Source organism: Daphnia magna, linkage group LG6 (assembly GCF_020631705.1).
Source record: "Daphnia magna isolate NIES linkage group LG6, ASM2063170v1.1, whole genome shotgun sequence".
Classification (NCBI taxonomy): Eukaryota; Metazoa; Arthropoda; class Branchiopoda; order Diplostraca; family Daphniidae; genus Daphnia; species Daphnia magna.
In genome coordinates, this window is record NC_059187.1 from 10,177,398 (window position 1) to 10,200,746 (window position 23,349).

Genomic DNA, 23,349 nt, shown 5'->3' on the forward strand with positions numbered 1-23,349 from the left:
TAACAAAGAATGCCTTGAACAATGCAAAACCGTAAACCTTGTAACGGGCATGATATACGTAATTGGACGTGTCAAGGTAGTTTGTCACCTCTCATCCCGATATTTTCTTGATAGTTGCCCAGTGCGACTGGCCAACGAGATATTGACGCAACATGTCCGATTGTGAGCCGCTGGCATTATTCTGTTAACGATTGGAAGTTGGAATTGGATTTTAAAAGCATCACCTTTTGTCTGCATTCACGACCTTGTCTTATCGTTCATATGTAAAATCAAGCAAATAACCGATGATCTGCCTACTAATAGTAACGTGGCAATATCTTGATTGGATAGCATGGAGATCACGTTTGCACCGCGGTAACGATTATCAGCTAGAAATCGTGTCCTAACGAAACAAAAAAAAAGATAAAATGAGACAAGCGTAACATTAAACAATTTAAAATCCGTCTGCTTTAACGTTGAAAAGAAAAAGAAAAACGACTGCAAAGTTAGCCACCAATCAGTGCATAAAAGATGCGACGAGATAAGTCCTAAAAGGAAGAAACTTGGTTGAAGAATCCTAAAGGCCAATAAAAAAAAATCCATTAGAAATGACAGGAAACGAAACATTTTGCTGAATCACTTGTGGACCAAATAATTCAGGGAGCACGAAACATGTTTCCAATTACGGTTTCTCAGCAAAATCACGTACCAACATTAGACACTAAACAAGAAAAATCAAAGGTCAACTCTTTATCTGGACATGCCATATAGGATTTGATTCAGTCATCTCTTTGAACGCAACCGAAACTCAGTGGCTCCAACTCCACTTGAGATTGACACTTGTTAGCTCGACCAACGAACAAAACCAACAATTTTATGTTGAATTGGGGAGAGAGGCGCGAAAACATTGGAAACCAGAGCAGTTGGCTAAAAACTAACATGGAGTTCCATGTTTCAGCTCCGGGATTGAGCGCTAGACGTATGTTACGTATACAGATAGCGTTTTGTATTATGTTACAATGAGCAGTTTGTCAAGTGTGACAGTCAAATCAAGGCACCCTCTATTAATGTTTTGTTTGCGTGTTTGTCGACACGCAAGGTAGACGTTACCCCCCACATGACAACAAAAGGGGAAAAAAAGGGAACTTTTCATGACATCACAATAAATTGGACCCCCCCCCCCTCCACTTCAAAAACGACGTTGAAAATCACGACAAAAACGCAGCGAGTTTTGGTGACTAGTTGACGTTCTAAGCCAACTATCTACAGATAAGCACATTTTGATATTTTCACGGTCAGTCACTTAACCAAGGCAATTTCATCAACAATATAAACATGACAATTAATAGGCACCTAGACTATTACCGTTAAAACGAAAGGCACGTATACATGCGTATTGCAATAATCATTTAGTAGCAGTCAGTATAGAATCAACGTAATGGTAATAGTAAGACACGTGAATGCGTGAGATGATCACGTGAATATTTGGAATTCATGATATAAATTGATTTTTTGTTTGTTTTACCTTTTTTCCGAGTGCAAAATCAAATACCATTCGGGAAGACAGGAAACTTTCAAGAGTCAGTCGTGTCGCTTTCTTTGCTGTTGGGATCGGCCGAAGCGATGGCGTGCGTCCGCGATCTTCTCTTGACGAGAAAAACACCTGAAACAGCCACGCCTACCAGACTGAGACAAAAGATGGCGAAAAAGGTGGCTGTCCCATACATGGGCAACTGGTTGGCAAAATTGATCCAAAAGCCGAGATCTGGTGTCAAGTCGGCACTGATTTCAAACCAGACAAGAGGGAGAAACATTCGATTGACATTTCTCACGGCCCTATAATAGTCGTCGAGGCAAATGAAAAATTCGATGCATTTAGATATGGCCGCTTGTTAGTTGTACTGTTTTGAACTTACTCAATGTCGATGTCTGGTTCAATGAGAATATTGATTTGCAAACGAGCTCTCACGGATGTTGGAACTGCCATTTCCTATCACATCAGAGGAGAGGTGAGTGAGTGGTTGGTTTAAAACTAAGTGGTGGACCAAAGACTCACAGGTTCCAGATCAATGAAGAACTGGTGAAGATCCTTTTTCGGACTCAGTCCCTCCACTTGATTGATGTAATAAGGATCGGCCAGGTAATAGTGGGGGTAGGAGACAAAAACGGGTGCACCAAAACGGCAGGTGGACGAGTTTCCGACACCGGAAGGATTGCAAACGCCACCAGAGCAGAAACACCAATTGTCCGGATGATCTGTGGCATTCGAGAAAACTTTCTCATTTGCGGCAAAACGGTAAGATGACACACCTGCATCTACCACGTCCTTTTCGTAGTCTAGGGTCACCGATCTGCATTGAAAAAAATTTGGTTGCCCGTGTTGAAATAATAATCGACGAAATTTTGCACTAACCTGCAGATGTCAGTGATGTACATCGAGATGTTGGTTTTATTACGGCGAGGAGCCCAAGCTTCACCGAAAGAGCCATTGACCATTCCGCAATAAGATTCGTAATAGCTGAAAACATTTCAATGTCAATTAATAGAAAGAAAATGGCAAACTAGCCCTTAAAGGATAAAAGTATACTTTGTTTGTGATGCGTAATTCCACAGGTCCATCTCGCCCATCTTTTTAATGTGGTCCGCACCGGTAAAGATATTAAACACCCCGTCGTACGAGTCTGAATTGTTGCGCTGCGAAAACCAAAAAACACTTGCACTACGTAGTAGGCAAATAAACTATAAACATCCCCTTACTTGATAAAACCAAGCAAATTTATCAAAGGGAGGAAATGTGCCCGGAGGCAGACGTTTTCCAAGTTCAAGTAAAGGATCAGGATATCCATCAAAAAGCAACTGCGAAGCGTTCTTCGTCACAAACATTTGGCTGCCGAGAAGTTTGACAATTCGATTAAAGCCCACTTTGTACCAGAGGGGCTGGAAACGGAGCGTGTAAGTGGCACCCTTTATTTCCGAAAACAGAAAAAGAGGAGACGATGAAGCAAATGTCAACCTTATCGGCATTAAATATTTATTTTTTCTGTTTTGTTTACCACCAGTGGAACGTTGAGAGTCGTAATATTATCCCGCAGAGTTCCGTTGCTAAGTTCTTCGACGAAATGCCAGACTCGACGTTGCTGATAAGTCATCGTGTAGTTGTCATGAGGCTGGATGTTGACTCGCTGGTGCGATTCTCTATGCGTGTAATCAGAACCAAGCTCAATCGTTATCTACTCGCTCCCCAAAACGCTGCACACTGTTGTTAAGTGAGGATTTTTCAATTTCTTTTATTTTTACTTGAAAGTGTACGGTCCCAGCTGTCGAAGAATAGGCTTCGCTTGATTGTTGACTACATCTTCGCTGTTGGTTATATTAAAGAGATAAAACTTGATGTACATGGAGACTGGAGGTTCGTCCCATAATTTGTAGGACAACGTCCCCTTTTGAAGCGATAATTCCTTGGTAAACAGAACATAAAGTTAGATCTGCAACACCAAGAAACAACATGTCTGTGTACAAGTGGATACTCACATAATTGAGGATGGCGTGGTAGAATAAAGGAAATGTTAGGGCCAGAACGGCACCGACGACTGCAGTAACCAAGCCTGAAATAGCGCAACAGCGCGGCCAGCCTCGTCCCATCCTATGGCGACCTGATCCAACGAAAGACGATGACTAGAAACAGGATCTCATGAGCAAATCAGTTTCATCCTCTAGTCTGAGTCACTCTGGTGACAAATTGCCTCGTAGGGGGGCAGTACTCTAGCACTGGCCATCGCTTCAAGGGCGACTCTAACTTGTGGATCTTTACATACCCGGATCCCAATCAAAAACTGGCGGATACTCGCCATCCAAAGTTCACTCTCTATACTCCTCTCTTTTCTGGATTTTTTGTATTTTTTTCTTCTTCTTTCAAAACGGTTTAGTACGACCGCACGAGAGATGGAAAGACGATACTGCGCCACTGGACTGATCCAATTTCTATCACGGCCCCGTCTCCGTTTTTTGTTTTGGTAAAATTTCTGGCGGCCTCTTTTCCAAACGTTACCCCATAGTCAAAATAAATAAAAATGCTTAAAGCAGAATTATAAGAAACTCGCTTTTTAACCTGAACTTGCAATACTTTCTAATATTACTCCAAACCGAATCCCATCATAGAGTTTTCCCTTTTACATTTAAGTTCAAGGATTCGTTCTCTTGGAAAAGACACAAAGATAAAACGATTAGACTGATGAGGGCCAATTTCTATTCTTATGGGGAATTCCTTTTCCCCGCCATGACAACACGCCCCCTCCCCCTAGTAGCTTCTTTTACGCTAGCAACGTGTTTCAAAATGGCAAAGAAAAAACGTTAATCCAAACCAACAACTATTTAGCATCATTCCAAATGCCAATTTTGTTGCCAGCAACGAAAATTCTGACAGCACCACGGACTACACTTCACCACTCAAAACATAGCAACTCGTTAGCATTAAAATCTTAAAGTGGAAACGTTTTGTGCCATGGATGCAGAAATGCAACAGGGAAAACCCCCTCAAAAAATTCCTACCTTGTTTTTGTACATGAACAATGCCGTGAGTTACGAACTCGCGACCTTGGATCATACATAGAAAAAAGTATTTAGAAGAGGGGAAATTATTATGGTCGGCCATAACGTCAAACTGCCACAACTAATTCTCTTCAAAACCAAAAGAAAAAGGAACAAAAAAAAAATAATAATAATAATAAACCAAAATAAACAAAATACCCGCAAATCGAAATGCATATCTAGCATAAGGTCAGGAAGAGCATCTGGCCACAAGAGAAATCTTGAACATAATGATCCCGCACAACATTCGAATTTGCATATACGACTGGAATGGACGTGCCGTCCATTCCGTACTGACTGAGCATGCTTTTAGTCATGAAACGATATCCGACCACGAACTTGAAATGTGAAAGTTAGTTAACGTGTTGCTATTGCACAACTAAAATGGATCCCAGTAAATAAAAAATGAATCAAAAGCACAAACAACCTGACGGTCTGTTAAGTATTTCAAGGCTGAAAGTGACCGACCTCATTTCAATACCGAAAATAAAAGTAAAAGGTTTGGAGATGTATTCACACGAAAAAGATTATTTAGACAAAGAGGCTTACCGCGTGAGGAAATCAAGTGGTTTGACAATAGCGAAACGATGTGACAACCGAAAGGTTCAAAGAAACGAGTAAAACTGCCCACAAGGGACGAACTAAAGACTCTCTTTTCAACTGAACTCATTGTGAACTTTGTGGTCGAGTTCTAGTCATCGTCGCAATCGAAACAGGAAGATCAAGATCCCTCCCCGAAACACCCATCTACCATCTCAGAATGCACCATGATCGAATTTCTGGATAATTTTTTGAACCTTATCAAGTCCATGACAAATAGATATTCTTCGACTGTGCATCGATAGCATGACACTTTGCAGTGACAACATGTTTCGTTTTGTTTTTTTTTTTCTTTGCGCCGAGTCATCTGTGATGAGACATGACGAGTATTTCACTTGTCCGGTCAATGAAAAATGACGTCATTTTCATCTTCAGTGATTCGTTCGATGATACGAGGAAAAAGCGTCAAGGTAAAATGAACATTAGCCACGTTTAGCTGAAGAAAAGAAGCCGAGATCCGGGATCCCAGACTAGCAAGGAGTTGGTTGGATTGCTTCATTATTAATAAATACCAACTACATGTAGAAATGGACTAGGTCTAGATTCACTTTCTCATTTTGGAAAATTGTGAATATCAATGATATTTATGTTGCCAGCAGACACAAAATATCAGCTGACTGTCGGCCACGCAAAACCGGACTGTGAACAGGTTGAACTCGTTTGAGCGGACTAAAAATTTTAAAATATTACAATAGTGAATTGAATGCCACAAAGGACCGCGCCAAAAATTATACTACCAATGCAATTAACTGTCTGTGGCACAGTTGTGTTGGAAATTCCAACTAGATACAAGACGCATTGCATCGAATTCTTTTGCAATATTTTTGGCTATAATTGACACACCAGATGAAGCAACAAATCGGGCGAAGGGTACACGCATGATGTCTCGATATGCTAGAGTTTCTTTTCAAGATAACTAAAAATATGGGTTACACGTGGAAAGGAACATTTCGATATTGCTCTCAATTCGTTTGTTTTCCAACGTTTTAGCATTGAAAAGCAAAAAATAAAAAAAAAAATCCATAGACTTGAAACTGATCCGCGTGAAAATGTCATCGATAATCGTTTTAGGTTCTAGGAAATCCCTTTTCATTGATGGCTGGTGGATCTATTTTTGGGTGCACATGTTCCAAAGTGAACGCGCTCTTTTTCAAACTTGTTTTTCAGTGTAATACCGAAGGAAAAGCAAACGTCACTTTCACTCGTTGCCAAATTTTGAAAAATCTTAGAGACGCGATGTGTCGTCATTGCTCTCTTGCTGTGTAAATTGCAATGTCGGATGTCGCACATGGATCCCTTTGGCAAACAGGATCGAGGACAGTGACTTAAGAAGAGCGCGACCTATAGTCTCCTTGACACAAATGGTTCCACATTTGGAGGGGCACGTAAACCATTTGTTGTTTTTTTTTAAGGTGTACGCTAAGCACAAAGTAGGGGAGGATAAAACAAATAAAAAAGAATCGACCCTCGCGTAGGTTTCCATTTTTCAACCTTAATGTCTCGCCTTACAAGTGGGGATATGAAAGCACGTGATTTTGAAAGTCGAAGAACCTGTCTCTTAGACACGTCACAAGATCTTGACCAAAGAGAAAATAGTTCAAATGCGAGTGCTAGAATTTTAGTTCAAATCTGAGCCCAATCGATACGCTTTGTTAATTAACAAAATCCTATTTACCTTCTTCATTGTCGTTGTTCAAACTGTAAACGTGGTTGGATGTAGTGGCAGTTTCCGATCTCAGATCATCGATCAGTGGCATATGACTGTCTGTTGTGGAGTAAGACGACGTCTCCTTCACGACATCGTCCACGTCGCAAATTTCTGTCGCCATCTTTTCTACGTAGCTGCAAAAACAAAATCGCAAAATAAGAAAAATCAACAAAATCAACATCATTTTTCGATGCACCCGACACCTCACCGTGAGCGCCCCATAGACGAAGCGAAAACAAACATTTAAAAGTAAAAACCAGTCAGTGAATCAAGAAAGTGGAGACAGTTGAATTCGAAAGGAAAGCCACAAACTCACTGAGATCGCACAACGGCAGGTGGAGCGCGTAAGTTAAGTTTAGCATCAACACCACGTACAACCTACAATTCACGAGCCGGAGAGTACGCAACCTAGCGTCCAAATAAATAGCCCCTCCTACTTTTGTTCAAAACTAGCGTCCCACAAACACCTTTTACGCTCGTCGAACGTTCACGTCAAACACATGCGAGGCTTTGTACTTGATCGTATTGGAATGATATCCATCGCTGGATCGGATATGTTGCTCCTTCCGGTTATGATACAAACATGAATACATTAAGAGACCGCACGCCCGCTTCGGTTGTGTTGGTTGGAGGGAGGAAAAACCAGCAGCAGTCGTATGAAATTTTATTTAAAAAAAAACGCGAAACAAAAATAAAGGAAGTCTTTTGTCGTTGTGAACTATACGGAAATTCTACAACGAAACCGAACGAAAAATTGTGGCAATAAAAATTGATTTTCAAGGACAAGTTTTCACGTCACAGCTAAATGACTAAAGCTTTTAACCCGGCGTATGCATACCGGAATCACGCGATGTAGCAAAGGAAACTGTTCTTCCCATTCAAATGGCAACCTTCCCTTAACCTTGTGATAACACTTTCATCTCTTCAGAAAAAGAGAAACATGTGCTGTATTTACTGAGGACGAACTCGATGACTTTTGTCAGTTTACTTGACGCTTTTGAAGGACACCATAACAACTTTTTAAGACACACTTCAACTGCGTTTAAAAAAAAAAAAAAAAAAAAAAGTAGCCACGAAATCAATTCAAATTCTAAAACCATTAACAAATAAACACCTACGGCAACAATTCAGAAATATGTCGTTTCCCGTAGAAACACCGAGTGGAATCAGAATACCTCCAAGGTCACGTCGACCGAAACGGAAAATATAAAACAAATAAATTGGCGAAGAAAAATGGCGGAAATGCAGGGAAAAATTTTTTTCCTCCTTTTAAAAGTCTAAATACAGGCAGTATTTCTGAGTTGTCAGTTAAATGTTCTTCAGACGTCTGTCTCGCCAGTAATCTAATAATGGACACAAAGATTTGAATCGACAAGTCAGACTTCCTTAGACGAAACTCCGATATCGGCCCTAACTGTGGACCAACGACAGGGGATAGATAAAGATAAAAAGCATGGAAACCAATGCAGCTAAATCCACTGCATCGAGCAACGGCCAACATACGTCACAGGACAAATGAGACAAAAAGGAAATCCATCATGACAATTCATTCAGGCCCATTTGGCACAACGACTGAAATGGCCAAAGCAACACGTGGTACAGGCATTGGCGCTCAACAATGGGTTTTTCTGTTCTTTGAAACTGCATGAAATCCACTCACCTAGTACGAGTCTATGTTCGAAAGTGATAAGCTCATCGATGTAACTTTGGCTAGCACAATAGACCTTTTCCTTTCTTTCTTCTTTTTTACCAAGTCACTAAGCAAGATTCGGGCAACTTTCCTATCCCTATGGTCGCCACCAACTTCGTTGAAAGTGAAACCACTGCAGGAGAGCTCCAGGGATATTTTCCTGGCAATTCCCTAGCAGACGATTGCCAAGGTCGGATTCGGACCACAGGTGTTATTTCTAAACGCCATCTAGCAACAGAAGAAATAACTTGAAAAATCACCATAAAAAGAAAATAAAAAAACTCTTGTTAAATGATTTTTAAATTAACGATATCACAAAAATAATGCTAAATATGATTTTTTCAGCCAAATTTGCATGAGTATAGTGTTTTTCACACGCATAGCCTTGGATTTTCCACAACATGACGACAGTGGGTTTGGCCAATTAGCAAGTAAACGGAAAATTGACTTGTTCCTAAGGCGGGAATCACAATGCGTTTTGTTGACAAGTGGAAAATCAACTGGCTGAAACTGTGCACCAAAACTACGGACAATGCTGTGAATGGGGCCATTCCCAAAAGAAAGAATTTGAAAAAAAGTCGACTCAAATATGCCACAAGACGAAAAACAGATGATACATCAGCCTCTCGAAGACAATACCGTCATTTTCCACACAGAGGTATGATAACTTATGCAGCCACACGCATTAAAACGCTCTCCCAGCAGGTAACTCGTGCGGCTATTAAAGGCCCCTTCTCTTATTGAAACAGTTGTATCTGACTACAAAGGCAAGTAACATAATGTGATGTCAATGAAATATATCACATCATTCACTTTGTGGAAACAATCAGAATTACGCATATCATTAGCTTGCATCATTTAGAACGTCTATCTATTTAGAATATCGAAAAGACGTGTAGTGGTATGTTAAACCAAATTCGTGCCACCATTTGACGTTTAATATGGCGGGCTCGATGAAACCCATAGTTCGATGTTACTGAAAAATTCCCCGTAATCGAATGTCTTGACTCTTGAGAGTTGGGGGGAGCCCTGAGAAACCACTGCTGCTATTTGGTTTGACGTTGTGATCAAGCTCGGGTATGCTTGGTATTCGACATTATTATTAAGGCCGACGGCAAAAGGCGACCAACAGAATTTTTTAAGGCGTCGTCTGCGTGTGTTTGTTTGCTTCTGAAGGTTGTGGTTGTTTACGTCGAAAGCTCTTTGTGTAACATACTTTTCTCAATTTCTCTATTTGTAGAAAAACAATTTTTTAATCTTAATTTCTTTTCATTTATTCTGGGTCAATATTCTATAGCTCCAAGAGGTGAATGTTTAACAGCTGTTGGCAGTTGTCTCGGCCCTTGTGACGAAGGCGAACGAGTATGTGGAGAATCAATTAAACCAACCCCTCTTTTTTTTGTCAGTGTTTGTGTTTGTCCGAGTTCAAATGTCTTGAAGACACAAATTAACAAGCCGCACCCGGATTTTCGTGTCCACCTACGCACAACAAGCATCCCACATCATCATCATTCGCCTTCCATCATTCTCAGCCAGCAACTCTTGTAGGACTGGTGGTTCACAATTAGGTTACAGTGGGATACTCCCCGCTGGTCAAACATAGTGTTACATCATGGCCAAACGAGGGTGCTGCAGTTCGCAGGTGTGTTTCGTACTGTTGTTTTTATTTTCAGACCAGAAATTTGACTAATTTGTTTATTTAAATTCACAGCTTGAGTGTTGTTTTGGGAGACTTGGATGCAGGTTCTGCTGCAGATGCTGCCCCACTGCTTTCGAGTCGACAACAACTAGACTAATGTACACACTGATGCTGCTTTTGGGTACAGGTTTCATGTGTGTCAGCCTCACCCCACACATAGAAGAAATACTAGAAGAGCATGTAATTTCAGCTTTTTATGTTTTTTTAAGGAATAACTCGTTGAATAATTGGTTGCAGATACCTCATTTTGAAGCCACCTGTGAATTGCTGAAAATTGGCGGAAAATGTCAGCTGTTGGTGGGATATATGGCGGTCTACCGAACTGCTTTTGCCCTTTCTGGATTCTTTTTCTTCATGTCGCTAATGACTGTTGGTCTGAAGAAAAGTCGAGGCTTTAGAGCGGGTTTTCACAACGGAGCTTGGTTATGGAAGTTTCTTCTGTTGATTGGCATCGGAGTTGGAGTTTTCTGTCTGCCATCGGAAAGAATCGCTCATTTCCAAATAGGTATTGTAATAATATTAGTAAACATATACGTCTGCGTCGGGCTTCACTTCTCGTCCACATCACTTTGAATTGTAAAATAAATTTTGAAAATGTTTGGCGTGTTTCCCCAGTTTGGATGTATATAGCCCTGGTAGGAGCAGTGGCGTTCGTCCTCATTCAATTGTGGCTTCTCGTCTTCTTCGCGCGAAGTCTCGGCAACAAAATCAATCACAGGGTAGCCGAAGGTGGGAATCCTGTCTGTTGGTACGGAGGTAAATAAAAAAATATTTGTATTATCAATCATTTTGTTCAGCAGGGAGAGAGAGAGAAATGGATGGGATTATAAATCATTTCTTTACTTACACATTTTCTTTCTTTTGTTTTGTAATGGGTGATGTCAGTGTCTTCCATGTGCACCTTATTGTGTTTCGCCATCAGCGTCATCGGCATCATGGCTCTGTTCAGCTACTTCACAACTTGGGAAGGCTGCACGACCAATAAGATTTTTATTGGAATCAACGCCGGTTTGTGCCTTTTCCTGTCGGTCGTATCGGCCCTCATCTGTTGTGGACCAAGTAAATTCGCATATACACGTTGCACGTGTTGCTGTGTTTCGTCAGTTTTTTTGTTTGTTTGTTTTCTTTCTACAACAGGAGAAACCCATTCTGCCTTGCTGCAAGCGAGTATCATTTCAGTTTATATTACTTACTTGACGTGGACGGCTGTTTCGAGTATTCCAAGGGAGCCGACCCCTTCGCCCGAATCGTCTGTTCAACAGCCACAGTCCAAAAATTTGATGGTATAACAACGCAGAATGGCTGCACGCACGTATACTGCCAACATTTCGTTGCTAATGACGTTGTACTCGTTGCCTAAACAGGACATGCCGGAGAATGGGGGCATATCGGATCAAAAGTTCTACTGTGGACCAGAAGGTGCGGCTTTCGACTACAACGAGTTTGTCTTGCCTTACGTGGGTGTGGTCATCATGTTTTTCTCGGTGGTTTACTCCAGGTATCGAAGCACTCCTTTTCTTTCTTGCTTTTTTTTCTTTTTATCTTTTTTCCCCCAACTGTTTGATAAATGTGTCTACTCATTTGGGCGTCTTATTGCGATTCAACTACCGACTTGCAGCTTAGGCACGTCAGCCGACAGTGCAGTGGCGCTCGGCGTGACCGGCCACCGGCGGGGCTCTGAACGAAACGCCGAACGAACAGAGAAATCGTCATCGTGTCTGCCATCTTGTTGTGAAGCTCCCGACCATGGTAAACTCTATTTTGATTCATCATCAAAATGCACGTTGATTTTCCATTACCTGTTGCAATAATAGGCGATGCAACGAACGGTGGTGGGAGTGGCGAGGAGGACAGGTGACGGTGGTGGACAACGAGTTCTTCGAAACGAACGCGATGGAACAGTCTACAATTACAGCCTTTTTCACGTTGTCTTTTGTTTGGCTTCCATGTACATCATGATGACGCTCACCGCATGGCTCAGGTATTTATCAGCGTTTCTTCTTTTTCCCTTCTCTTCTTTGATAAAACGTGTCAAGTCACCTTTTGAAACGTTGAATCGTCATTTGAAACGTTGCATTCCGGCAGGCCGGAGCAGGCAACCCTGTCGAGTTTCAATCAAAACTGGCCTACCGTTTGGATTAAAATGGGGTCTTCATGGGCTTGCGTGGCTCTCTATCTCATTGCCCTACCCCTACGCCGGTTTGGACGTTACAGTCGAGTCGGCGGTGGGGTCGTCGATAACGGCCAACCCCTCACCACATCACAGCGCATCCAGACGAGGGAGATATACGAGCGAGAAACGGTGACTTAACAACAACTAGATGCTAACAATATATTCTAAGCTCCTCCTCTTCAACTGCCTTTCCAATCTTCTAGGTGATGCCCCCCTTTTATTTTTCTCTTTTCCTTTACCTCTGGGTTAACCGCACACTCACCCAAATAACAAAACTTGTTTTATTATTTTTATTTGAAGAGCTCGAGATTTTATTTTTTTAATCTCCTCTCTGATTACACACCACGACCGGATTTTCATCATCTTGATACAAAGGTGGGGTGATGGTGGTGGTAATGGTAGGTTTTGTCCTAAGGGCGGGAGGAGTACCTAGTATTATATGGGGCGCGTCTGGGGGTCACCTCACAAGAAAAACAAAAGAACATCACAAAGAGGAACGAGAATCTTGTAAGTTTCTTCTTCTTCTACGGTGGGAGGGGGATTCATCTTGTATTTCGACTTTAGGTCAGCGACGTTTGTGACAGCAGCGGAGGGCGCGTTCGCCTGCTGTCACGAGGTCGCAAGGTTATGTGTTTCTTGTTTTAGCTGCGGTATTACATGTCGGGAGGCTGCTGTTTGGCTTTGAGCCACGAGTGCAATTATCAAATAATCTCGAGAAGGAGAAACGGAGGAAAATGCATTTACAATTTTTGTGAAGGGGGGGTTGATTGTTGTAGCTAGTAGTAAATGTTGTGTTTTTATACGATGTTGGAAACGACGGCGCGCTTGAAGTGGATGTGACGGTGGTTTTCTATTGTTAACCTAATAATCTATGTGCCTTGCACTCAACGCTCCACCTTTCACGTCCTCCATCCTCCTTTTCCTTCAAAAATGTTTTCTTTCTACCGACTGATGACCTCAATCTTGGCTATTTTCAAACATTTTTTGAATTATCAATGGCTCTGCCCCCCATCCCCACTCTCTCATCTAACCAAAACTTGCCAGTTGAATGTGTTATTGATGTGTCGAGGCTTGTTGTTTTTCCACCGAGTCGTCAATGTATCGCCGACTCTCGCCGTTGAATTTTGAGGAGACGATAAGATGTGACGATCGCCGGCGTCGTTGATGGTTGGCTCACACAACAAGACACAATTGCCTCGACTGTTTTATTTGTCCTGCCTTTTCTCGCCACACACACACACGCATCGTGCAATCATCTCTACTCCACTGTTAAGGAAGAAGAGGAAAAATAAAACCGCGTGACCTTATAGAGATCTTCAACGTCTTTCGAGAGATAACCTCCAGGGCCAAGCCTTTCTCTGCCGCCACCTACACACGCAAAGGATCATATCATTAGCGACGCCTTCTGCGCGCGCACTTGGTGTTGTGTGTTTCTCTCCTATTCGACACTCGACAAAATTCCAACCAAAACACATTTTTCCTGATTTCGAAAAAATCCACCTCAGACCAATGAAATAAAACGTGGGACATTGTCGAAAGAAGCAGAGAGAACAACAAGTTGATTGATGAATCTGATGTACGTCGTGTATGTGTATAAAATAAACAAAAGTGAACAAATAACGCAGTTAATCTTGGCACGTTTTCTCCTTGTACAAAGAGAAACAAAGAGATAGCTGCACGTCGCAGACATACGGTATCCAGGTTAAACTATCCAATGACAAGACAAAACTTTGTGTTTTCTCAGCTCGTTTGCCGCTTTCGGGGAAAAAAACAAACAAGACAATACATCTTAGAAAGTCTCGACACGGCAGACGACCCGTTTGCCATTTCGGCATGTCGGTGACATCATCGTGTTAAATGGCCATCATCTGACAAAAGCCAAAGCCGTTCTCGCTAGTTGATTGAGCTAGAAACAAAATGATTTTCGGCTTTTTAAAAAGGTCAAAGTTGAACGACCCAGATTCTTTTTTTTTTTATGAAATTGTCTTCACAGAAGAAAAAACGGAAAGCCACAAAAGGTACAAGACAAATGGCCCTTTCATTTGATGGAGGGGTCAAAAATAAAATAAAGAAGGTGGAAACAGCCAAGGATGTCGTTGGTGGTGGACCACAGGACAGACACAAGACGAGGATGTAAAAATAGAAAAGAACTAAGACGGAGCCAGGTGAAGTCAGGTAGAAATAAGGAGGGAGCGTTCAAATGTGACCTGAAGGTTCTTCTTCTTCTTCTGGGAATGTTTCAAGGGAGAAAAGAAATACAATAACTTTTCCTCCTTTGGCAGGGTGGAAAAGGTAGACCTGTCTGGAAACTGTGCCCTCCTGTCTACAGACAGGCCAGATTTTTGAAAAAATTCTATCGCTATCTTGCAGCCAATCGAAAGTCCGGTAGCGCAAGTTCCCCCTCGTTCAACAGAGAAGGGAAAACACACATACAAAAGAAAAAGATGAAAGAGAACAGCGTCAAATCTCTTCCAACATTTTCTCTCTCCAAAAAGAAAAAAAAAAAGAAATTGAAAAATGTCCTTTGTCGTCAATGTCGACATGTGAATTGGCCAATAATGACGTCGGATGATGAAATGCCAACCTGAAAATATCCGGTTGAGACGCAATCTGCTGCACCATTTCATCAGATTCGACAAAACTAAACAAAAAATTCTCGACAAGACGTTAAACGCACACTCTCCGAGTCACGACGTGTTTTTTTTTCTTTTCTATTTAAAAACCAAAAAAAAGAAGCCGGCGATTCGTCGCCTTACGGATCGGTCAAGGACCGCCCCTCTTATTTAATAGACATTGCTAAGAACTCACGGGTTATGTTAAGGCAAAATGAAATGTAGAAAGTGCCGTGACGTGGCCGCCTTTGCGTGGGCAACATTTCCCTTCCGATGAAAAACTTGGCTAATCGGCAATGACTCAAATAAGAATTTCAAAGAACAAAGTCACACAAAAAATGATATTTAAAAAGGGTTGCTCACCGTCTTTTGCAGAGGAAAAAGAAAAGAAAAAAGACAGACGCGACAATGAAGGCTAAATGTGCGAGGTCAAATTGCATCTAGTTGTCCTTTTCCTTTTCTCTTTGGCTGACGTTTAGGCCAGTGGTTCAGTTTCAACAGTCCAGTTCAGAGAGTGCCAATTTAATGCACACGTAACCGCCCAGCAAATTCGCAGAAAAATGCTATACAACGTGACGTGACGTGACGTGAGAGGGAACTCGGCTCGACTCACCTTGGCAATTCATCTGGAAAACGAAAAGAGACTGCAACGGTAAAAACAAGCAAAAACGTACAGGGACAGATCGCATCCGCTCGTCCACACAGCAAACCGGACACGACGACATTCATTCCAAATGAGCTGACAATGGTTTCGAGTCAAAGTCACAAATCAAAGCAAATTCAAACGTTCCAGCTGACCAGTAGAAAAATGGCCCACTCACATTTCAAAAAAGAAAAACAACATAAAAACAGGTATGAAACGAACAAACGAGAAGGGAACACAACGTCAATCTAGAGACGGTGGAAATATAATGAAAGCAGACCCTGCCCTACTTTGTTCCGAGAATCGTATATTCTATCTAGATGGAGCGAATCCAAGTCTCAAGTCTTAAAGCAAATGTTGGAAAAGAAAAGCAATGGCGATAGAGTTGGATGAGAACGCCGACGAAGAGGGGCAGTTCTTAACTTTGGTAACCTAGCTTTATGACGTCTTCTAACACTCATACAGCTAGATAACCAAAGAAAAAAGCAGCGCCATGACGACACATGCAATTGTTTCGTCTTTTTTTTTTTTTTAATTCTTTCTTGGCTGCGATATCGTGCACGCACAAACACACACACACACGGACACGGACACACGGCACACGAAGAACACGCGCTACCAACCGTGCGTTCGAATCGCCACGGTGACACGCACATCAGTGAAGAGACGGGCGGCCATTTGCGTGTGGGGTGACAAACAGAAATAGTAAATACAAATTTGTTTAAAGAGAGGGGGGTTAATAAAAAGTACGTCCTATCGCGACAACTAACCGATGGCCCCCCAATGTCAAGACCCACCTGGTCAAACTTGCCACATCGACAGCTTTTTACCAATTGGGCAACACTTTCCTATTTCTTCGATCCAGTCTGACGAGAAAACGTGAACATTTTAGCTGACAAACTCGACAAGACTCGACCAAAAATGAAAAGAGAAGAAAAAAAAAAGAAAAAAAAACTAGAAAAGAAAAAAGTGGTTCACCGAAAAACGCGGTCACGACTCGGATGCGATGGAAACTGAATTGATAATCCTCTTCTGATTTCCTAGATTTTCTTTTTCAAGGGTCAATCCAGTTACCTTTCTGCACACTGACGGGCGAAACTAATCGTTCTACTAAAAATCAAATTCAAAAGCAAAAACGACCAAGTGAGGAGAAGGAATGAAAAGCAAAGGAAAAGGGCGACACACAGTCGGGTTTGCCAACGGAACTTTGCAGCACATCTTGACGCTTGTGCGACTCGACCTGAAATGCTTTAAGAGACGGAAGAGGAGGCTGCCTTTACTTCTTTCGTTTCTCTCTCTCTCTCTCTCTCTCTCTACCTCTCTCTACCTCTTGACGCGTTTGAAAAAGGAAAAAGGAAAAAGAAAAAAGAGGGGCGGATCATTTGCTATGTACACCTACCCATCTACCTACCTAACTCTCTGGAAAAGGTATGTAGGACCTTTGGGGGCTGGGGGGAAGGGGGGGAGAGACGGAGTTCAATGGAATACAAACGACGGATCAAGCCAAAACTCGAGACGTAGCCACGCCATCAACCATTTTGCTTCTCGAACGATATTCAACCAAGAATTTTCCAAAAGGCACAACTAAATGGCAAGAAAAAAAAACAAACTAAATTTCTACATTCCAATGGTTAAACACACAACACAACAGTCGACTGCACATCATGCCAAAGATTGTTGTGAGCTATTCGAATTAAATGGCGAAAAATAAGAAGAAGAAACAAAACAAAAAACAAAAAACTCGAATGCAAATTGTGTAGGAAGAAAAGCCAACGGACGGCGTGGTCGACAACCCGGAGCCGAGGGCCATTTTCGGCGGCTTGACGGACAGTGTACTTTTCTTGTATATCGGGACGGATCAGCCGCTCTCTTTTTTCTTTTCTTCCTTCTTTTGTTATTTTCATCTGTTCAAGAATTAAAAATAAAGAGAAAGAAAAACTGCCCCTTCTTTTTCCAATTTGGGTTCCAAGTCCAACAAGAAAAATGCCCTACCATAGGAGGAGGTCACACCGCTGTCGATGCGAATTTATTTTTACAAGCAGTGAATTGGAAAAAAAAAAAAAAGAAAACGGTCGAAAAATGACAACAGCCAGTTCCTATTCAAAATGCGCAGCCAGAACGACACGAAATGATGAGGAAAAAAACCAAAAAAAATGATACTAGTGGTTTTCAATTACATTTTAGTTAGTGGGTTCGCTTTTGGCGCCATACGTGGCCCTCAACAGAGTGGCGGGACCAAAATCGGATCGTGCGCTGACTCACGAACGGCCTTGCTGCGCTGTCGCTTGTGGGGCGTTAGAGCAGGAATCACGGAAGACGAAAACAAAAACAAAAACGGATGGCTGGTGCGGTAGTTGTGGCAGCAGCCAACATCACGTCCTTCCCCCAGATGAGGCAAATCCATCAATGACGTCATCACGCCGATAACGAGCAACAAATAAAAAAATAAAAAGGAGGAAAAGAGAGAGATCCTCCCCTATTATGGATCTACTAGCCGTTTGCTAGTGCCTGTATATTGTGCGCATTGACTGACTGTAGTTGAGCCCGTCTAAGGCGATGCGCTAGAAAATTGGCCACCTTCGTTACATTAAAGATGATCATCACACCACCTACTGATAGCCCCGCATCGTTTAAGCTTTTACTGCGAGTCTTCGGCCCTCACGATTACTCCTCGATTACTATAGCAACGTCAAATGATCGCATCAAAAGTGCGTGATAATTAAAATAATCAATTGCCAAAACCCGGATGTTTAAGTCCGTTTTTTTTTCTTTTTTTTTTTCCTGCGTCTTTGACGAGGACAATGATGACGTGGGCAGATTTGAATGAAAGTGACTGTTTCCATATCGGATGTGAACGGCGAAAAGTCGGGACAACGTTAAAGAAAACGGCCATCAAACACGTGAAATTGGAAATTGAAATTGGAAATTGGACAGGCCGAAGGGACAACTTTGCTCATTAAGCCACGGCTGATTATTCAAAGATCAACACCAAACAGAAATGGACCCAATCCCCAGAAATCAACGACACATCACAATTGCAGCTGACGACCGTGAGACTGCTGGACAAGAGAAAGAGGCAAACCCGTGCATGAACTTTGGATTAAAGAGATGATTCTTGATGGCAGAGCATGCGCCACATGAATAGAATTGAGCTCTACGGATGCAAATGATGAGAGTTGCAACGCAAAAGAAGAAGAAGAAGAAGAAGAAGAAGAAGAAGAAGAAGAAGAAGAAGAAGTAGAAGAAAAGGAGATCTTTGAACTAGTGCAGACAATGGGCGCCAGCACGACGGGCAAGAAGAAAAGGAGTACAAAAAACGGTTGTACAACAACAACAACAACTAACCCGTACGGGATGAAACCGACTGGGGTTGATCAACAAAACAAAACAACAACAAAAAAACGAGTCAGACTGGAATCGACTGAAATTATTCTGATTTTTAAAAAAAGAAACAGCCGAGAGGCAGATGGTCGCATGCCAAATGGAGTAGAAGAAAGAGACGCTTATGTAATGGCGTTAGATGATGAGGACGCCATCTTTGAATTCAATTCTTTATTCAAATGAAAGAGGAGGACGGCAGCAGATGCTGAACGGTCCATTAGGCTACCATCCACCAAAGAAGATGACTGCAACTTTCACGCCGCCGCTCTCAACTCTCTCCGTCTTCTTCCTTTCATCATTTCGCTTCTTTTAAATGACAAATCTTCGAAACGGGAAGTGAAATCTTTGCTTTTCGCTTGCAACGACAAACAAAAAGCAAAAAGCAAAAAGCAAAAAGCAAAAAAAAACGGCACCAAAACATTTCACCGCCTATAGTGAAGTTGGCCTATGTCTACAGTTTTTCTTCTTCTTTTTCTCCTCTTCTTGCCGACCAGAAACAAAAAACTGGAAGGCTGCACCAATGATTTTTTTTGTGCATTGAACGAACGAAAGCCACGAAACCGAGGCAGCAATCATTTCTTCACGGCGGTGGCGCCCTTAAAACGGGTAAAGTAAGAAGAAAAATCAAAAGGGGTGCAACCCGACCCAGAAAGAAATGCGGGAAAAATATAAATCAGTGAAATGAACAGCAAAAAATGGTTTGACCAGTCCTCAATTTGAATTTATCCCAATTCAAAACTTGGATGCGACTCCACCCAAATTTTCAAAAAATGTTTAAGAAAAAAAAACGCAAATTATCGAATCATTTTCGTCGCATTTGTTTCTTGGATAATTTTGAAGAGAAATGGAAAAATTAAAAAAGACGATAGCTTATCCACCTGTTGAACGACACAAGTCAAACGCGAACAAAAGAAGCGGCCATTTCAAATGGATTGTTTCAACATCCAAATAGAAACAACGGTACACAGGCTGTTGCATTAAAAATTGTGTTGAACACACACACACACACACAAAGAAAGGAATCATATATTTTTGTTTTGCTCAATGCACTGCCAACAAGTGGCCGGAAGAATAAAACAATCAGATATACGGCTCTCTTTCTATCCCTCTACTCTTTCTCGAGCGTCCAATTCTCCGCATGCATTTCTTATTTCAGATTGTAAATGTAATAAAAATAAACGTGGAAGTAGGCCGTGCGATTGGGGGGAGGACACCGCGCACTTGAACCCTAACTTCAATAGGAGAGAAGAAGAAGAAAAAGAAGGTCATCAGATAAAAATAAAAATAAAAAAAGGGAAAATGACTACCAGTACTTGTTGTGTACCTTCAAAAATAGTAGCCTGCACTACTACTACTACTACTACTACTACTGCTACTCAACAACAAAACAGAAACATAGAACTTGAGTCACGTTGGCCCAGTGGGCTCATAAAAACATCCCCCCCCCCATCCAATCGTTTCGGCGACGTGCCGCGGCAGCGACTTGAAATGAGGAATAAATCAATGTCTGGCCGTTTCGGCTGAAATGTTTCAATAAAGCCACGCTATACCTCACCACCATATACAGCGGAGAATTTAAACAAAAGACGAATGCACCGTAGTGTACACTACCTCCCACCCCAATCACATTTTTTATTTCATTTCTCTTTTTATGCATTTTTTATTATTATTATTATTGCTGAAAAACAACGAATCCTTACTGAAAGTCAACAGGGAAAAAGGGAGGGGATGAATATCCGATATTTATAGCAACTGTTGCGGCAATGGCGCATCGACGCTTAGCTATTAGCATAGAGCATTCGTTTGCATGCACGCAATGTACAAGTCGTGCTGTATCGATCGTCATCAACCGGTCAAGTCACTCTGAATGCCCCCCCCCCATTTAGATGTAACTGAATAGTTTAAGGCACTAACCGAGCGAAGGAGTCGAATACGCAAATGGCACCAACAAGCGTTTTCTATATCCATAAAATTTGTTGGCGGAAGTTTGGCCGAGCGAGCGCATTACATCGATGTTTTGTGACGATACACATGACACGCGAACGCATCGGAATAATAATAATCAAAGAGGGGCGATGTCGATGGCAAAAAGAGAAAACAAATTGATTGATTGTCTTGCAACGAAACCGGAGGGAAAGTCGCACATCGCTGTACACGCCGACGTAATAACAGAGCCGTTAACAAACGAGCGATTGAAGAAAATCGACTCTTTTTTTTTTCTTTTGTTTTGCCAGCGTCATCGACAAGACATTCCAGTTGCCGCCCCCTTTTTTTTTGTCACGGTGCTCCAAACAAAAGTGTTGCACGAAAACCAAACAAGATGGGCGCAGAGTTTTATCAGACAGATTTACACGCACACACACACACACAAAAATAAACCCCAAACGACTAACCTAACGTGTTTGACAAACGTGAGATTCACCGTTAAATAGATCCTTGTTTTCCTTTTGTTTTCGGAGAATGCCAAAGCCGATTTACATTTGAGGCGAAATTCTTCGTGGGAAAAAGAAAAAAAAACAAAAAAACAGATTCGTTTTCTTTGTGTGTGTGTGTGTCTTTTCTTAAGGCGTTATTTGTATCTGTATTGAACTGGATTCCACCACATTTTTTGTGGAAATTCGTGTTCTCAAGAAAAACAAATGGCCATTTTATGTTTATATGACAACGACTAGCTGCGAGATTGGATGTATGGGGCGAGGTCATAAAATGCCAACTGCCCCGGTACGTTTCTGGAACTTTTGAGGCTAGGATCTCAGATACAGCCCACAAAACATCGAGAGCAAACGCACACGAGATCCGACTAGAAATCTCGTTAAACTCATTTTTCGTAAAAATTGAGACTTGAACTTGTTGTCGAGAAAACCCCGTTTCTGAGTGGCAGACAGACGACGTACCACACACACACACACGACCTTAATTGCTTTCGGAGAAGAGGAGCTTTTTTTTCTTCTTTTTGCTTTCGGCTTTCGATCGATTTCAAAAGCATCCCTCCCCCCCTACATACTCTATGGTATACGTCCTCACAAAAAGGCGAGAATGAAGCAGCAAAAAAGAGAAAAGAATCAAAGGGGAACCGAGAGTTCTTGGAAGTCGTAAAAAATCAAAAAGAAAAGAAAAACGATTTTTGATGGTGAACAACAACAACAACAACATCCTGTCAGCTACATCTGTCTCCCCCTAAACGCTATAGCCCTTCGCAGCCCTCCCCCCCAATTCACAAACGTCAAAACAGTGAAGGCGAGAAGCGTGTGATTGGAAACCGATCGCATTATCGCAACAACGGAGCAAATGCGCAAAACAAAACAACAACAAAACAAAAGCGCAAACAATAGGCTATTAATCAGAGATTGGACAGAGCGGTCATTGATTAATGTCATCAACAGATCACGATTAAGTGACACAATGCAAAATAGCGATACCAATCTGTCCGGCTATTTTCCTACGAGACTTTTATACAAACAACCGGTTCCTTACTTGCATCGTTTCCATTTGGAAACACACACACGTACACAAAAAGGAAGCATTTGCTCAACCAAATGAGGGTGAACGCTTGCTAAAAAAAAACCCTATCTAGATATGGTCAAGTGAATCGGATTCATTTTCGGTTTGTGCGTCTGCAGCCAATCGAATGGTATCGCGTGCAAGCAACAAGTCACTTTGGCTCCAGGATTTAAAACAAAACAAAAAACAAAAAAACAAAGTCTACGATTGTTTTCCAAGTATTTATAGCGACAGCTGTGAAGCAAGAAGGAAGCAAAGAAAGGAGATAGAAGATACACTTTGCTCCTCGTCTTGGTCGTTGATATTGAGGCGGTATAATCAAATGCCATACAAGGGACTAACGATTGGCCATCGAGAAGAAAACGAAAGACACACGTGCAGAGCAGAGTCGAGTCCGTTAGGTTGATCTTTTCCCCTTTAGCGGCAAACGGACGGTCAACGATCTCACGCGGCAAAAACAACACAAAACGCACACTTCAGAGAGGGCGCTACATCACGCTGCGGCCAACGGGAAAACACAAGGCCAGCATTAATAAATCAAGTGAATGCCGAAGAAAGGGCAACAACAAAATAAACCCAAAAGAAAAGAAGCAGAAACTGGGCCGCTGCAATTATTTTCGATTGTCGCTAAAACGGAAATGTTTTTTAAGTTCAAATGGTGACTGGACCAATTAGCGAGCGCACAATAACGACGACAAGCAGGGACGGCCCTGTCGACGATTTTTATGGTATATGGCTTTTAAAAAAAATAAATAATGACAATAAAACAAAATATT

At 41.8% G+C, this 23,349-nt stretch overlaps 2 protein-coding genes across 5 annotated transcripts; one reads left to right on the plus strand and one right to left on the minus strand.

Annotated features, from left to right (window-relative positions):
* Positions 1-963: 963 nt before the first annotated feature.
* LOC116925359 (protein croquemort) lies at positions 964-7,225 on the minus strand. The gene is made up of 11 exons (XM_032932032.2): positions 7,083-7,225; positions 6,842-7,008; positions 3,511-3,632; positions 3,277-3,437; positions 3,033-3,174; positions 2,737-2,943; positions 2,567-2,673; positions 2,393-2,497; positions 2,036-2,330; positions 1,896-1,969; positions 964-1,815 (listed from the first exon to the last, which is right to left on the minus strand). Exons 1-11 carry the CDS (start codon positions 7,115-7,117, stop codon positions 1,554-1,556), a joined length of 1,677 nt encoding a protein of 558 aa, XP_032787923.1. The 5' UTR covers positions 7,118-7,225; the 3' UTR covers positions 964-1,553.
* A 1,834-nt stretch (positions 7,226-9,059) lies between these two features.
* Positions 9,060-14,056, plus strand: LOC116925360 (serine incorporator 5). 4 transcript variants are annotated; one of them, XR_006647727.1, is made up of 11 exons: positions 9,060-9,222; positions 9,862-10,206; positions 10,276-10,443; positions 10,501-10,768; positions 10,879-11,019; positions 11,149-11,322; positions 11,401-11,546; positions 11,628-11,761; positions 11,882-12,012; positions 12,078-12,244; positions 12,349-12,490. XR_006647727.1 is itself a non-coding variant. In XM_045174803.1 (11 exons), exons 2-11 carry the CDS (start codon positions 10,177-10,179, stop codon positions 12,572-12,574), a joined length of 1,509 nt encoding a protein of 502 aa, XP_045030738.1. In that variant the 5' UTR covers positions 9,618-9,771; positions 9,862-10,176; the 3' UTR covers positions 12,575-14,056. The 4 variants fall into 4 exon arrangements, 1 of the variants encoding a protein (XP_045030738.1); XR_006647726.1 differs by lacking the exon at positions 9,060-9,222 and adding an exon at positions 9,602-9,740; XR_006647725.1 differs by lacking the exon at positions 9,060-9,222 and adding an exon at positions 9,618-9,771.
* The last annotated feature ends 9,293 nt before the right edge of the window (positions 14,057-23,349 follow it).

Coding starts and splice junctions, on each gene's coding strand:
- LOC116925359 (XM_032932032.2), bottom strand. CDS start 7,117: ATGTTTGTTTTCGCTTCGTCTATGGGGCGCTCACG. Junction 7,009..7,082: donor TCGTCTATGGGGCGCTCACG/GTGAGGTGTCGG, acceptor TTGTTTTTGCAG/CTACGTAGAAAAGATGGCGA. Junction 1,816..1,895: donor GAACCAGACATCGACATTGA/GTAAGTTCAAAA, acceptor CGACTATTATAG/GGCCGTGAGAAATGTCAATC.
- LOC116925360 (XM_045174803.1), top strand. CDS start 10,177: ATGGCCAAACGAGGGTGCTGCAGTTCGCAG. Junction 11,323..11,400: donor CCTCATCTGTTGTGGACCAA/GTAAATTCGCAT, acceptor TTTCTACAACAG/GAGAAACCCATTCTGCCTTG. Junction 11,547..11,627: donor CACAGTCCAAAAATTTGATG/GTATAACAACGC, acceptor TTGCCTAAACAG/GACATGCCGGAGAATGGGGG.